Genomic DNA, 16,636 nt, shown 5'->3' on the forward strand with positions numbered 1-16,636 from the left:
ACGACTCCTGTGTGAAACCTCCTCATTTCCAAAGTGTCCGCCGTCTAGGAACATACTGGGAGCAAGCGAGACAAGTGATCTCGGGAGGTCTTTAGAAAACAGACACCGGGCCATTCTCATGGATTTAGAGTGAGCGTATCATCAAACGGGTGATCTCAGAGCGCCGATTCTTTGCGGGACCTCTCAGGTGTCCTTCCCGCTGGAGGTAACGGGGTATTATACCACATGGCCTTCCCCGCGCCCGTTCTTGTACGTAGAGTAATGAATTATGTTCACCTCATGGCGAATACCCATGAAATTTCGGAGACTCATTCTCAGATATCTTAATCATCCAGTCGTGGCTCTTGCGTTAGGTGCAACCCTAACCGCTTCGAACGGCCGCGCCACTACCAAGCGTGCATCATGTTTGGATATAGACAGAATGGCCAACTACCGCACTCAATGGTATGAGCAAAGGTAAAGGGCGCCATAGGGGCTCTTCCTTCCCATAGAACGAGCTCGTATGGCAGTCTTCAGCCTGATAAAACCCCGCTGACCAGATATCAGTCCGCACCACTTGTACGTGAACGCAGAATCCACAAGAACGCATACTAAGCAGTACACCATGATGTAAGACGGCAGCAGCAGCATGGAGCCGATAGATCTACCCTGCATATCCGGTGAATGGTCCTGCTCCATAGTATAGTTCCTGCATGAGACCCATGTTCAAGTTAGGACAGCTCCGGACAAGGACCAAAATTCAGAGAGCAGATCACAGTCCCGAGTATCTGGTAAGGCCCAGCACGCTCTGCGGGATTTTCTGTGGTCTCTAGTCATTGGGGCGTGCTTTTACGGAGTAGAGCTGCGTACTGCGTATCCGTGTAGCTGGAGCCTTTTATTATCTACCGAACGCTCTCTGCGCATTGGGACAGCCGACGGCCCTATCGACGTCTCCTGCATTCGGTATGGAATAGGCGTGGGAGTATAGAGAGTTACATAGCTATGATACGCTGCTGCCTTCTTCTCATGGCCTTGCAGATACTTTGGCGCCGAATGAGATGTTCAAACCGGCTTACCGTTGATGGAACCCATCAAGGCGAGCAGGGCAACCTTGACCGAAACCTGGACGTCAATGTATGATCTTGCATGATATCAATCTCCCGATGTCTGGTGGTGGGTTAGCTCTGCGGCATAAAAGCACCGGCGTTCCACTGCGCTGTCATTGAACATCTTTGCGGCGATTGAGAGATCACAAGTGCCAATGGCCCTCCCACAAACTTGACGAGAAGTTCATGCTGACTTACACAGTACTTATTGATGGTGCGTGCCCCTATATCTATCAAGCACATTAGTATACAATTACGCTGACTGGTCAAATCACGGCGTATAGCTCGTTGATAGGGTTTACAGGTAACCAACATTAAGCCACAGTGACTGCTAAAACCTTCCGCTACGGAATTTTGAATGTACTGTTCTGAAGACTGACACTTCCGTGCGCGCAGAACGGGAGCATTGACGCCTCTAGCCCAGACCTTCTTGCGCCTGCTTATTCTTTCACACTCACCTCTTACCTTCCTGCACAGAATCCCGAACCACGGATGCTCCCTTCGCGAGGACCCCGCTGTTCCTTGCCTCGTTGCCGATTGCCAGCTTCGTGGTGAATCATTGAATACCATGATGCCATCCCAAGTCCCCAACAGGACTCTGAGCATTTCCTCCAGCTTTCCCCAAAGAGGTATGAGGGCTTCCGGCGTCGAAGCGAACTCCACTTCCTCCAAACATGTGGGCCATCTCCGTAGATCGACACGTCAAGATCTCCATTGTGTCACAGCGGAGCTTTATACGCGATCAGCAATTGCGCATTAGCTGAAAGGGGAAGCAAAACTCAAATAATATCTGCAGATACTCCGCTGTCAACAACGTCAAAGTGACATCATGGTCGTGGGGCTGCAACCAGTAGCTTAAGTGGACTTACCCGCCGTGGAGCGATGAGGCCCATCTTCACCTCCACTTTCATCTCCACCTCCAAGATTCGGATCAGGACAGGAACTAAATCGGGCTTTGGTGGGGTGCAGCCGGGGAACTGCTCAATTCTCTCATATAAGGGGTGGGATAGTCAACCGGAGGCCCACCGAGAAACCGGATCGTAAGTTCAGCCAGCCTTCAGGGCAGCAGGGCTAAAACAGGCACATCCACAATATAGAGCTTTGACCATATATAAACCGGTTATGCAGACACTATCCAGCGCTTGGTCTCCACGTCTGGACTTGCGCTCCTTCCATCTCGATTGGATATGGATCAGATCGCGGTCCCAGCGTGATGGTGCAGGGATGAGATTTCATCTGCACCAAGATTCAGTCGACACGCGGCCGAACCGGTTCCAGTTATTGGCGGGCATGGTTCGTGAACCGTCAGGGCGCACTTTCCTCGCGGCTCGCGGCTCACGGATCCTGCGGGATTCAGGGCCTGCTAATGCTAGTCTAGCTCGATGCCTGACTCCTTCGTCTTGCTCCGATTATCTGGCTGCAGGATGCACCGTGCTGGTTTAGGCTTGCCCTTGGCTATGTGGCTTCAGCCCTCCCGCTGTCCCGGTCGCAAGGATATCCGAGTAGAGTAATTCTGCGAGCGGGATTGAATTCTGCGTACGAGTCGTAGTTGCGTTTCAGCTTGCGATACTGACGTGGATGGCGATGTACCCGTAGTCACTCGCGGCTGCCCGACGATCGATTGCTCGGTAAGTTGGATATTATTTCTGTAATGATGCTATGGAGAAGTTTCATCTCGTAATAATATGGAGTGTAGTCGAAACATTGCGATCCAAGCTCTGGTCTAGCAGGAGGCGTTCGTTAGAGGCTTCTTTGTAGTTTAACAAACAGTCAACATACGGAAGCCAAACCATTCACCATTTGCATCCATACAGATCAACAGTCTATTGCCGCGGAAAAGCCAAGTAACGCCGCGGCTGGCAATATGACACGTAGAAAAAACCGATAGCTGCCAATTGACCTTGAATGGCGGGAAATGGCCGATTGGCAAGATCCACCAGGAGTGTTGTTGGGTTGCGGAAAAAATCTCCCGCAAACCAGACGGAGCCGTCATTGAAGCTTGCTATCGTCACGCGACCCAGTCTTATACGCACACCCCTACCATCGTTCCTTAGGCTTAGCTTGGGTTTCCTCCTTCTACCTCGCCTTTGCAGATCACAAAGCTACAACTCAGTCTCTGAGTCTCCAAAGTCTCCAGCCCCATAGACTCTTCTCGCCTGCTAAATGTGACGTATCTTGCAGAGCTAGTGCTTCCTCCAGCAATGGGGCTCCTCAGGCATCAAGAATTTTCCTCGGAGATGATGGATGTGATGCGGTGCAGACCCCCTCGAACACCACGGCGAGCATCGTGAGCTTCGTTCTCAACGTCTCTCACCACTCTAATCTGCTATAGCTCATATCACCATGGTCTTCTCCTCTCCATCTTGGGTGCCGCAGATCCCTTGCGAGATTCCCGACTCTATTCCTGTCGGCCAGTTTGCTCTGGAGGGGAATGCGAAACTTCCCCCGCAGTGCGGAGGCAAGCCGCCGTTCGTTTGCGCGGTAACGGGCAAGTCATACTCAAACAAGACGGTCAGCGATCGTGTAGAGTATCTCTCGCGAGCACTTGCGCAGGACTTGGGATGGTGTCCAAATGAGGGGTCGCCCGAGGATAAGGTTGTTGGTATTTACAGCTGGAATACGGTGAGTGAGGGCATGCTTTTCGGTACTATGCTGCTGCTGATGAGGTCCTTGCGATGCAGCTCGACTTTTTCGCGCTCTGCTGGGCTGTCCATCGGCTGAACGGTATCTGTCTTCCGCTTCATCCGTTCAGTATTGTTCCTGAGATTGTCGCGCACATGAAGAATGCGAAATGCAAGGTTCTTGTTACTTGTCAGTCGCTCATTGCGAATAGCATGGAGGCTGCGAAGGAGCTAGCGATTCCTGAAGATAGGGTCTATACTATGGCTCTCCCAGAGGGGTATATTCAGAATCCGGAACCGATTGATCACTTGAAAACGGTAGAACAATTGATCGCTGATGGCGAGAAGTTGGAAACACTTCCGCCTCTGGACTGGGAGGCTGGAAGAGCAAAGACACAAGTCGCATACTATTGCGCTACTGGTGGCACGTCGGGGAAGCAGGTCTGCAGCTCCATTGCGGCTATCGATACTTGAAGCTAAACTTCAGTGCTAGAAACTCGCGAAAATCTCGCACTACAACTTCATCGCCAACGTTATGCAGGCCTGCATGCACGAGAGCTATGCTAAGTCTGGGCGGAACGAGGTCGCATTTGGCGCCATTCCGCTAACGCACGGTTATGGCTTGAATATCGGACATATCATGGTCTACCGCGGGGACACCTACGTGATTACCCCACGGTTCGACATGCAGATGATGCTAAAAACGATCGAGCGCTTCCGCGTCGAGAGGCTATATGTTGTAAGTTCTTACGACGCCAAAGAATTCAGCCAAACTAATCGCCCAGGTCCCTCCAATTCTAGCCGCACTGGCGGCGAACCCATTTCTCTTCGATCTCCACGACCTCTCATCTGTACGGGATACCGTCACCGGTGCCGCAGCTCTCGATAAAAACGTCTCCTCCAAGCTCCATCAACTTAGGCCAACGTGGAGCATAAATCACGCATACGGTACAGCTCATACTCACCTAGCCATGAACACAACTAACTTATTGTCATTGCGCAGGTCTCACCGAAACTGGCGTCATCGCAACCCTCACAAGCCCGCACGACGTCTGGCACGGCTCTTCCGGATCTCTCCTCCCAAGCTTCCAGATCCGTCTTGTCAGGCCCGACGGAACAGATGTTGAAGAGCTTGATGAGTCCGGCGAGGTCTACTTCAACTCGCCGAGTTGCTTCCTTGGATATGTTGGCGATGGGGAGTCATACCAAAGCGTGTTCGATGAGAAGGGGTGGCTGAAGTCCGGAGACATCGGCGTCTTCCGGAACTCACCTAAGGGGTACGCTCATCTGTTCATCCTCGATCGCATTAAAGATATGATCAAGGTCAAGGTACGTTACACTCCACATGTAAAGGTACCCCTCATCGCTTGGCGAATCTAACATATTCCGTGCGACAGGGCGACCAAGTCCTCCCCCGCGACATCGAATCCGTCCTCCTTTCACACCCCGCAATCACCGACTCCGCAGTCATCGGCGTCCCCGACGAACTCTCCGGCGAGCGCGCAAAGGCGTACATCGTGCGCTCGAAAGCAGCCATGGAGGAGATGGACGAGGATGATCTTGCCGACGAGATTGATGAGTTTGTCCAGGCCAGGCTCCACGAGTCACATTGGCTGCACGGTCGTATTGTGTTTTTGGAAAAATTGCCCAAGAGTGAGGCGGGTAAGGTGCTGAAGAAAGATCTGAGAGCGTTGAATTGAGATACTACTGTTTGTTAGTTAGAAATGCATGGCTGGATAGTAGACAACGAGATATTTCATCACGCTCATGCTTTTCACGCTCTTACTGGGTACGGAAAACTCAGGCAGACTGGGCCTGGCAGCGTGGAGACAGCATGTCAAGTGGATCTGCTGCTCTGTTGTGAAATGTGACTCGTGGGATGCTTGGCCGGTTGAACCAAGGCTCGGATACTTTATCCGCCGGAGCAGATGCGTAGCAGGAAACAACATAACGGTACAACTACATCTGCGTTTTAATCCCGAATAGAGGTTGACTTGATGCTTGGCTCTCGTCTATAGTAGACCTAGGTAGAAATTTGTATTTCTTCGCTGAAACACCGGTAAAAGCATGCTGTCAACATCCAATCGCGGGTCGCTGGCAATGAAGCCTCGATATATAATTGCGCAACAAGTTAAGAAATACTCAGAATCCAACTTTGCCGACATGAATACAGAAAACAGATTCAAGGAAGCAAGTTGATCAAATCATCTATCTTCAAGCTTGAATTCCCTCACAGCATGGCCTTCCTAAATCTCCTCATTATAAACCTCAACCCTCCGAAACTCACAATACGCCCCAAACACCCCATCAGCCTGTAACCGTTCCAGCGCCTCCCTCTCACACTGCACCTGAATCTCAAAGCCCCCCTCCTGATCCAGCGGCAGCAGATAAAGCAGCCCATTCTCCCGCGAATACGACCTGATGCACTTCGGCGCTCCCAACCCAGCCCCCCAACTCTGCTTCATCGCCTCGATGTTCGAGATATCCGTGACACCGAGGTCCGGACCAGGGAAGTAGTTGTAGTTCCAGGAGACGTCTGTGACGGCCGGTGCGTCGTTAACGAGCCCAATAAGCGTGCGCATGCTCTGCTCCGTAGTACTCTCCGTCGCGGCGCGGACGGCTTCCGCGAGGATCGTCAGAGACTCTGGCGATGAAGCGCTGCAAATCTCCGCCAGCGGCATGCGCACGCGCGCAGTGGGCTCGTTGATATTGCCCACGAACGTATCCAGGAAAGGCGGCTTTGTGCGCGCGCGGAAATCCAGGCGCGTTGTGAACAGCGACGAGCCCTCGGGATATTTCTGTTCCAGCTCCCGTGCGATACTGAGGTGTTTCCAGACGAGGGCGGAGACGGCCTCGACTTTTGTAAATTGCGTCTTTGGGCCTGTTTGTGACAGACTCTGGCGGAGGGATTTTAGGGACTCGCTGCTCAGGTACCAGGTGCTTACGGCGTAGGGGGTTGTGAGCGTGTTGGCGCGGTCGAGGAGGGGGGATTCGCTTCCATCATCGCGCGCGGAGCTCGAGATCGTGTATTCGGGGAGTTGCGAGATGCTTATGCCGCGGTGGCCGTGATCCAGCCGCCAGCGGTCGCGGGTTCCCTCTGCTGGTGAGTTGGGGAGGGCGGGCTTGCCGGTTCCGAGGGAGGTCTGTGTGTGTCGGGCCCAGGCGTCCGTGAAGATTCCCATGCCGCTCGCGTCGCAGACGGCGTGGTGCCAGGAGATTGCTATGATGATGCCGCCCTCGATAATGTTGATCTGGAGGAATGTTGCGGGGAGGCCGTCTGCTCCTCCGGCTGGCGCTGGCTGCGGGATGAAGAGTGTATCGTGGGGGATGTCGGAGACGGGAAAGTGCTTTGCAGCTAGGTCGGAGTAGCTGCCGTAGCTCCATGAGGGCTGCTTTGTCTGGTCGACGACTTTGAAGGGGACGCCGGAGTCGTGCGAGATGCGCAGCTCTAGGTCTTTTCGCTGGGAGTTTTGGACCGGGGCGACGGTGGTCGCGAAGTCGGGGTATTCGCTCAGGGCGACCGCGAGGCCTTGCTTTAGATGGTGAACAATGTCGCTTGGATCTTTGGAAGAGTCTCGCTCAAAGATTAGGAGTGTTTTGGGGTAGAAGCGCATAATTTGCTGGTCGAGCACTGAGAGCTTGATCACGTCCTCGCTTAGAGGTACGCTGAGCTTAATCTTTGTTTCTTCCATGGTGACTGTGTTTTGGTGCTGCGATGACAGACCTAGCAACTTCAAAAAAACTTTCTTTGTATATCTTCAAGCGACAGACTATGTAAAAGAGTAAAAAAGGCGGATGAAAGCATATATGCCGCTGGAGCAGGCTGTCAGTCTCCAAATGCAACGCACTTTCCTGGGAGCAGCAACGCCAAGCCAGACCACCCAACCAAACTTCACTCTTTTCTCTCTCTTCTCTCCTCCTCACTACGTCTCTTCAGTCTCACATTGATATCTTCATACGTAACCAAGCCTGCACTTTGATCTCTGTTCCAGGATTGATGAGTACTCCGCACTCAGAACAACCCGAACAGTTTAGCGCCCTCAAGCAGTACAAAGGCATGGCCGCGGAGTCCACTCTGCTTTCCTTCGCGTAAAGCCAGGCCTGTCGATCCAGGATGCCTTCCCAGCCCTTTCCGTCAATTAAGCCGTCGATCTAGTTCTTCTGGCTCGATGGATTCGAAGCCGCAGGTCCCGTCATCTGGTCCTTCTAGGACTGTTGATCCGATCGTATTTCCTCCTGTTTCCTTCGTGGCGTCATAGTGGGCTAACCTTCTATACTCGCCAGTGCATTGGCCCGGTCTTCTCCACGTCCACTCTGTGCCAGACACGTCCCAGACTGTCTCGAACACGGCTCACTTCGGTAGCTGCACGAAATGCGAATCTGACCGCAAAGCGAGCCCAGCTCGGCCATGGCACGTAATGGGCACGGTAACTTGGTCAAGCTGGTACGCCCTGGGTGGACCTGACATGACGGGTTAGAACCAGGGCTCGTTGGCTTTAGGGCCTGGTATACTTAACGCTGCCGTGGTATCTTTTTCCCTTCTGAGACTGTCATATTATCAAGATACCCCATGCTATACCCAAGGCCTACGACTATCACCGTGCCTTTCTAATATACTACACTACAATGAGCCCATCATCCAGATACCGTGTTGACAGGGCCGATAGCGAGTCAGACAGCGAGAGGCTCTCCTCGTCGCCGTGGTCCGTACTCAGCGACAATGATAGCAATACCTCAGACGAACGCGGCCCAAGGGCTGGCCCTGGCTCACTTGAACCAATTGCTATCATTGGCATGGGATGCCGGCTCTCAGGAAGCGCAACGGATGTTTCTGGGCTATGGGAGATGTTGAAAGCCGGTCGGTCAGGATGGACGCCAGGTCCTGGGACACGGTTCAACATGAAGGCCTTCCAGGAGCCAACAGGAACCAGATCGGGGACGGTAAGCATTTACCACTACCCAGAAAGACACGCTGCTAACAACTTTTGTTTCCATGCCTAGACGAATGCTACAGGAGGACACTTTATTCGAGAAGATCTTGGTGCGTTTGACGCGACCTTCTTTGGGGTCAATCCAGTTGAGGCACAGGTATGTATACATCATGCACGATGTAGCCTCCTGCCCCCAGATCAGCAATTGAATTGTGATTCTGACTATGCATCTCTATCACTAGGCGATGGACCCTCAACAACGGCTCATGCTCGAGGTCGCCTACGAATCGTTCGAGAATGCCGGAATCACAATGGACTCGCTATGGGGTTCCAATACTGGTGTGTACGTCGGCCAGTGGACGTCAGACTACCACGAAATAGTCACCCGAGATGTTGAGAAACCTCCTCTATACCTTGTTACCGGCACCGGTCCGGCGATCACCTCCAACCGAGTTTCATACGTCTTCAACTTGCGCGGTCCAAGTTTCACAATGGATACTGGATGTTCATCAAGTTTAGTCGCGCTACACCAAGCCGTCCTCAGTTTGCGAAACGGCGAGACCACACAATGCTTCGTTGGAGGTGTCAACTTGCTTCTTGACCCACAACGCTTCCACTATCAAAGCAAGTTGAAGATGTTCTCGAAAGACGGACGGTCATTCCCGTTCGACGCCCGTGCCAATGGGTACGGACGGGGTGAAGGTGTTACTGGAGTCGTCTTGAAACCCCTGTCCGCTGCCCTGCGTGATGGCGACCCCATCCGAGCAGTAATCAAGAACAGTGTGCTAAACCAAGACGGTCGGACGCCTGGTATCAGTGTGCCGAGCTCCGTCGCCCAGAAAGAGGCAATTATTCGGGCCTACAGGCAGGCCAAGCTCGACTTGTACGCTGACTATGTGGAAGCACACGGCACTGGAACTAAGGTGGGAGACCCTCTCGAGACCAGTGCCATTGCCGCGGCTTTGACACACAGGAGGTCGCCTTCTCGTCCTCTGCCTATCGGTTCAATCAAGGGGAATATTGGCCACACAGAAAGTGCCGCTGGACTCGCTGGGCTGATCAAGTCGGTTCTCATGCTGGAGAATGGCATGATCCCGCCCCAAGTGAACTATGAGACGATTAACCCCGATATTCCGCTTGACAAGTGGAACTTGCGAGTATGTCAACCATTCCACGCAAAGCTTAGCGATACTGACTTAACTAGATTCCCACTAAACTCGAGAGACAAACTCTGCGCCGCATCTCTCTTAATAGGTACGTTCTAGTCCTAATGAACCGTGGCTTATGTGCTGACACTGAATAGCTTCGGGTATGGCGGAACTAATGCCCACGTAATCATCGATGCGGCTCATGAGGCAATCTCCGCTTTCGGTCGTCCTTCTCTGAGCAGTCATATGCAGCTGACATATCACTCTGAGAAGCCGCGGGTGTTTATGGTCAGCGGCGCAAGCGAGAAGGCCTGCCAGCGGATATGCGCCCGGTTGGCAAAGTACCTTATTGTCAACCACCGAAACTCCATCAACCCCGACGCTGTCCTTGCTCGCCTCGCGCATACTCTGGCCAAACAGTCAGTGCATGCTTTCCGCGTGGTATTTGTTGCATCAGAACTTGATGACTTGATCAATCAGCTGAACAATGCCTCTCACTCTGCTATTCCTCGACGCGAGAAGATTGGACAGTCCCGTATTGCTTTGATCTTCAGTGGCCAAGGTGCTCAATATGCTGAGATGGGCCGCGACCTTCTCAAAAGCTACCCTTCGTTTGTTCGTTCGCTTGAACGAGCACGTCAGCAACTATCAAAACTCGGCTGCACGTGGGATCTTCTCAGCGAACTCTGTCGACCAAAGGCGGACTCTCGGGTAAACGAGCCGGCCTTCTCTCAGCCTATGTGCACGGCGATCCAATTGGCGCTTGTTGATCTCTTGAATGAGTTTGGCGTGTCGCCCTCAGCTGTATTAGGCCATTCCAGTGGTGAAATCGGTGCGGCTTATGCTGCCGGTGCACTCTCCTTCAGAGATGCGATCACCGTGGCATACTACCGCGGACGGCTAGCAAGTGAACTTCTCGCGGAGAACAAATACCCAGGAGCCATGATTGCAGTCGGAGCGCCGCCAAACGTTGCGCAAGAGCATATCGACAAGTTGGGTCCGGATGTTGGACGCATGCGTGTTGCTTGCTTCAACAGCCCGTCTAGCGTCACAGTTTCAGGCGACGTTTCTGCGATTGATCGTCTGAAAGAGGTCCTAGACGAGGAAGGCCTGTTCAACCGCAAGCTCATGACACAGGGTGCCGCTTACCACTCTCATCAGATGGAGTTGATTGAGGAGAAGTACATCGCCGCGTTGAAGGGTCTAAAGGCCAAGACTATCGGCTCGTCCGTCCGTATGTTCAGTTCTGTCACCAGTAAGGAACTTGATGAAGATACCATCCTTGATGGTGGTTACTGGGCGCAAAATTTGGTTAGCCCAGTGCTCTTTTCTCAGGCTCTTCGTGCTCTGTGCGAGCAGGAATACAACGGCCTGCCCATCGACACGATTGTGGAGGTTGGACCCCACTCTCAACTTGGAGGCCCAGTGAACCAAATCCTCAAGACAATCTCTGGTCCCCATGGTCAGGCCACATACACCAACACACTGAAGCGTGGGGACGACGCGGAAACTGCACTCCTTAGATGCTTAGGATTCTTGGTGATCAAGAACGGCTCGGTCCGTCTCAATGACCTCAACAAGGACTCCAAAGACGGCCACATACAGTCACTGGTTGACCTGCCGCCGTACTCGTTTGACCATGACCGGATCTTCTGGCACGAGACGCGTCTATCCAAGGACTACAGGCACCGTGAGCATCTGCCACACGAGCTTCTTGGTTCTCTTTCTGCGGACGTCAATCGATTGGAGCCCCGCTGGCGGCGCTTCCTAAATCTCAAGGAGTCTCCTTGGCTCCGCAACCACATTGTCCAGGGGCTCATCACTTTCCCCGCTGCGGGCTATATTACTATGGCTGTCCAGGCTGTCCGCCAGCATGTACATGCAACTAGTCCAGGCTCCAAGATCCAATACCTCCGTTTCCGTGATGTTAGCTTCGGCAAGGGCCTTGTCCTTTCCGATGAGAACCCCGACGTGGAGATCTCGTTGTCCTTGCGCCCGCAGGCTCGTACTTCCCGCGAGTCGTCAGGTGTCTGGAACGAGTTCCGTATTTTTACCGTGACGCCGGACCAGAAGTGGACTGAGCACTGCCGCGGTCTCATTCAGGCAGAAGCTGACTCCGTCGAGGGCTTCAAGACCGTTTTCACGCCGAAGGATATTTCTCGTATTGACTCGGAGTGTACACATGAAGTCACGCCGCAAAAGTTCTACTCTGTTGGCAAGCGCAATGGTCTTGACTGGCAGCATCCTTTCAACAACATGCACCAGATTCGCAGCAGCATGGACTCCTGCGTGGCCACTGCTCGTGTCCCTGAGTATGAAATGGCACCAGGTGGGATGGACGACTTGCTCCACCCGGCCGTGCTCGATTCTGCCCTGTTCCACGGCCTCTCGACTGTCATTTTCCTAGAAGACAAGAAGTCATCTGCCTACGTCCCTACGTTCATCAAGCAGCTCTGGATAGCGAACCGTCAGGCACCTGCCGGTAGCGACCTGGTCTGTTCTACGACGCGACGGAACGAGCCACTTCTCTTTGACCTTCATACCAAGGATGCCAATGAGCATATGACCCTCGTAGCGCAGGGTATCCGCGTCACGAACTTGGGAGGCGACATTGCCGCAGGTGTTGCTAAGAAGGAAGCATGCCACTCCCAGACCCTGGTTCCATATGCTGACGCTTGGACGACGGAACACCGAGACAAGGTCTGCAAGGCCACTATCGAGCCGGGCTCTCTGGTCGACACCAACCGTACCCTAGACGCCATCACTATTAGCTTCCTGCAGAAGGCCCTGCACGAGGTATCCTCAGGTGACATCAAGGAAACCTATCTTCAGCGATACTTTGACTGGATGGGTACGCTCAGTGAAGAGCCCTTTGACCAGTCACTACTTACCAACAAACCCGAAGACCTCGGTGTCATTGGTGAGGCGATCGGTGTTCTGGGACCACACCTTGCGGATATCCTCACGGGCAAGACCTCGGCTTTGTCCTTACTCAAGGCAAATGACCTTCTCTCCCGTGTTTACACTGAGTGGTGCTCGGCTCGGGTATACCCCCAAATGCAGGCCTACTGTCGCGGATTGGGCCAGTTCAACCCCAGGATGAAGGTTCTCGAGGTTGGAGCTGGCACTGGATCTGCGACTCTACCGATTCTCGAAGCATTGAACGGCAGGGAAGGCCGTTATATCCAGCGTTATGACTTCACCGATATCTCGCCCGGTTTCTTTGAGCCTGCCAAGGAGCGCCTAGGCGATCTTGCGAATGTCGTCGAGTTCCGTGTCTTGGATGCCGGTCGCAATGTGCAAGACCAAGGCTTCGAAGAAGGTTCCTACGACCTCATTGTTGCGTGCAACGTCATCCATGCTACTCCTCGAATTGATGAGACTCTTCGCAACATCAGGCCCCTGCTTAAACCTGGAGGCAGATTCATGCTCATGGAGATCTCCCGTTACACTCTCTTTGGTAACATGGTCTTCGGATTATTCGAGGGTTGGTGGTCTGGTTATGATGAGGGTCGCACGCGCTCGCCTCTTCTTACAAACAGCGAGTGGTGCGAGAGATTGGAGCGAGCTGGCTTTGCGGATGCAGAGAAGGCTTTTGTTGATTATCCTCACGAGGACGGTGGTAACCTGAGCGTCTTTATCTCGACCGCGTCCGTTCCTGAGCGAAGCGAGTCATTGCCGATCCGCCTGCTTACGGATCCCAGTGTGACCACACTGCCACAAGATCAATTACAAGCCATTCAACAGGCCTGTGGCGAGTCATCTGTTTCTCTCCATCCCATCACTTCTCCGTGTGAGTCTGACGGAATCGTCGTCATGCTCCCGGAACTTACGAAGCTGCTATGCGCCGAGCCCGACGCGAACGCTTGGACCTCTTTCAAGAACTGGATATGGGGGGCGCGCGCTGTGCTGTTCGTCAGCAACTGCACCATGGAGGACCCTTCTGCCGCGGAATCCGGCTTGTGGACTGGCTTTGCCCGCACCATGCGCCTGGAGTACCCTAACATGCGCCAGGTCGTTTTAGATGTCCAGACTCCTGGCGTTTCGGTAATGAACAAGCTTGCGGAGGTACTACCCACAATCCTCAGCAGCCCAAGCTTTGACCTGGATCGCCTTGCTAGTGAGGTTGAAAACGAGTTCACAGAGCGTGACGGCCAACTCCTCGTATCACGTTATGTCTACCGTCCAGATGTCAGCCGTGACGTGGATCTCACCAGTCGCCAGGCGGCTCCGGAGCTCGTTCCTTTTACAGAGACGAACCGCACCTTGACTGCGGAGCTTGGAGTGCCGGGTCTCTTGGAGAGCATTCGTTGGAAGGACGATATTGAGGGTCCGGCTCTAGGTCCTGACGACGTTCGCTTTGAGCTTCGAGGGGCGAGTATCAACTTCAAGGATGTCCTGATTGCTGCTGGTCAACTGGAGGGCATCACGGAGATGAGAAACGACTGCAGTGGTGTGGTCGTTGAGGTTGGAGAGAACATGAAGGACCGCTTCAAACCCGGCGACCGGGTTTGCGCGCTCTACTCTCGCTCGTACACCAACTACCCCATTGTCCACGGTGATTGCTGTCAGATTATTCCCGATTCTCTCTCCTTTGCTGAAGGAGCATCCCTTCCCATCGTCTGGGCCACGGTATACTATGGTCTCGTCGACAAGGGCGCTCTCTCTAAAGGGGACAAGATTCTCATCCACTCTGCTGCAGGTGCCGTTGGCCAGGCCTCGATCATGCTTGCTCAGCATCTCGGTGCTGAGGTGTTTGCTACGGTTGGCAGCGACGCGAAGCGCGAACTCCTCCATACCAAATATGGGGTTCCTCACGACCACATCTTCTCGAGCCGCACGGCTGCATTCTACAGTGGAGTTATGGAGTACACCGGCGGCTATGGTGTGGACGTCGTTCTCAACTCTCTCAGTGGCGAGATGTTCCGCGAATCGTGCAATGTCCTTGCTTCATTCGGACGATTCGTCGAGATTGGCCGTAAAGACCTGATGGACGACGCTTTGATGCCGATGGAGTTCCTTCTCCGTAACATTACGTTCTCGTATGTTGATCTGACGGCCATCATTGAGCAGAGGAAGCCTCTTGCAAGACGGTTGCTGCGCGATGTCGCGGATCTCGCCGCCGCTGGCTCCATTAGGCCGGTGACGATTACTACGATGCCAATCTCGGACATCGAAACGGCTTTCCGTCAGATTCAAGCTGGCAAGCACACTGGGAAAATCATTCTCACGGTTGAAGAGGACCAGCAGGTCAAGGTTAGTACCACCTCAGATCACTCACTGTAAGCTGCAACATGCTAACGTATCTAGGCTGTTCCTTCTATGCCGGCTCAAGCTCAGCTTCACAAAGATGCCTCGTATATCGTCGTCGGTGGTCTGGGTGGTCTTGGTCGCTGCCTTACCTCGTGGTTAGTTGATCATGGCGCGAAGCACATTGTGGCCCTGTCCCGTTCGGGCGCGAAGGATGCGGACAGCCGCGCCTTCGTCGAGGATATTCAGCGTCGTGAGGTGAATTTGATTGCACCCCCATGCGACGTTGCCTCCCCAGACGCGGTCGCTGCACTGGCGCAGGAGCTCGAATGCTCTGGACTCCCACCCGTCCGCGGAATCATCAACTCGGCCATGGTCCTCCGAGACATCCTCTTCGACGGCATGACAGTCGACGACTGGCGCACCGCGCTATCCTCCAAGGTCCGCGGCTCGCAGAACCTACACGCAACCTTTAAATCTCTCGACTTCTTCATCATGATGTCCTCCATCGTCGCCATCCGCGGTAACTACGGCCAGTCAAACTACAGCGCCGCCTGCAGCTTCCAAGACACCTTCGTCCGCCAGATGGTGCACGCCGGCGAGCCCGCCTTCTCCATCAACATCGGACCCATCCGCGACGTCGGATATGTCTCTGAAAACCCCGAAGTCGCCGACACCCTCCGCCGCAACGGCATGGGCTCCATCGGCGTTAACGACGTCCTTGTCCTTCTCAACCACGCCATCATGCACGCCCGCGACCGCACCAACGACCCATCCTCCTGCGTCGCGTCAATAGGCCTCATCCCCTCCGACGACGAAGCCGAAAACGGGCGCGACTTCCTAGAGTCTGACAGACGCTACGCCCAGCTCGTGAAGCACGAAGGCGGGGCTCAGAAAACATCCAGCGAGTCCGTCGACGCGATTACGCTCCTGTCCGCCGCGACGCAGATGGATGAGGCTGTGAGCATTGTTACAGATGCCATCCTGGCCCAGCTCAGCAAGCTTATTGCCACGCCTGTCGAAATGCTTTCTGCGTCCCAGAGCCTGGACAGCTATGGTGTTGACTCGCTGGTTGCTGTTGAGCTACGCAATTGGATCGGCGCGTACCTGCAGGCGAATGTTCAGCTTATGGTTATAAGGGGCACGGGGAGTATTGCGCAACTTGCGGGGATTGTGGCCAAGGAATCGCGGGTTGTTAAGCTGTAATTGCTGCTCTTTTTTTTTCTTGTTTTGAATGATTTGTTTTAACATTCTGGATTTGGTGTTTGGTGTTTCGGCGGTCTGTTTATTGTCTTTGCTTTTGTTTCTGTTGTCACCTACCATAACCTGCTTTGCTCGAATCTTGTTATGATGTACATTCCAATAGCTTTCTACTGTCTACATAATCTCATGCACGGTTATATATTATTTTCTCCATTTGCTCGGTTGTCCTGTCCCTCTCCAACTGACTCTATCCGGTTTGCCGGGTGCGGATGCCGCCGGAAATATATTTTAGCAGCTGAGGAGTTAGACGCATGTGCAGTGCTTGAAAGCAGGAGTATGATACAGCAGTTCATTTATATTACATTAACCTAGTAGCTTGTGATACATATTGAATACCC

At 53.5% G+C, this 16,636-nt stretch overlaps 3 protein-coding genes across 3 annotated transcripts; 2 read left to right on the forward strand and 1 right to left on the reverse strand.

Moving 5' to 3' along the window:
- Positions 1 to 3,428: 3,428 nt before the first annotated feature.
- Positions 3,429 to 5,406, forward strand: BDW74DRAFT_170318 (acyl--CoA ligase; the record flags this gene model as incomplete). Its single annotated transcript, XM_073727152.1, has 6 exons — positions 3,429 to 3,707; positions 3,767 to 4,147; positions 4,200 to 4,445; positions 4,492 to 4,654; positions 4,710 to 5,035; positions 5,104 to 5,406. 6 exons carry the CDS (start codon positions 3,429 to 3,431, stop codon positions 5,404 to 5,406), a joined length of 1,698 nt encoding a protein of 565 aa, XP_073579873.1.
- Positions 5,407 to 5,952: 546 nt separating this feature from the next.
- On the reverse strand, positions 5,953 to 7,398 carry BDW74DRAFT_170319 (uncharacterized protein; the record flags this gene model as incomplete). The annotated part of the gene is made up of 1 exon (XM_073727153.1): positions 5,953 to 7,398. One exon carries the CDS (start codon positions 7,396 to 7,398, stop codon positions 5,953 to 5,955), a length of 1,446 nt encoding a protein of 481 aa, XP_073579874.1.
- Positions 7,399 to 8,332: 934 nt separating this feature from the next.
- BDW74DRAFT_182003 (type I polyketide synthase) lies at positions 8,333 to 16,241 on the forward strand (the record flags this gene model as incomplete). The annotated part of the gene is made up of 6 exons (XM_073730151.1): positions 8,333 to 8,647; positions 8,708 to 8,794; positions 8,880 to 9,794; positions 9,842 to 9,891; positions 9,941 to 15,041; positions 15,096 to 16,241. 6 exons carry the CDS (start codon positions 8,333 to 8,335, stop codon positions 16,239 to 16,241), a joined length of 7,614 nt encoding a protein of 2,537 aa, XP_073579875.1.
- Positions 16,242 to 16,636: the final 395 nt, after the last annotated feature.

Source organism: Aspergillus multicolor, assembly GCF_047715735.1.
Source record: "Aspergillus multicolor strain CBS 133.54 unplaced genomic scaffold BDW74scaffold_32, whole genome shotgun sequence".
Classification (NCBI taxonomy): domain Eukaryota; kingdom Fungi; phylum Ascomycota; class Eurotiomycetes; order Eurotiales; family Aspergillaceae; genus Aspergillus; species Aspergillus multicolor.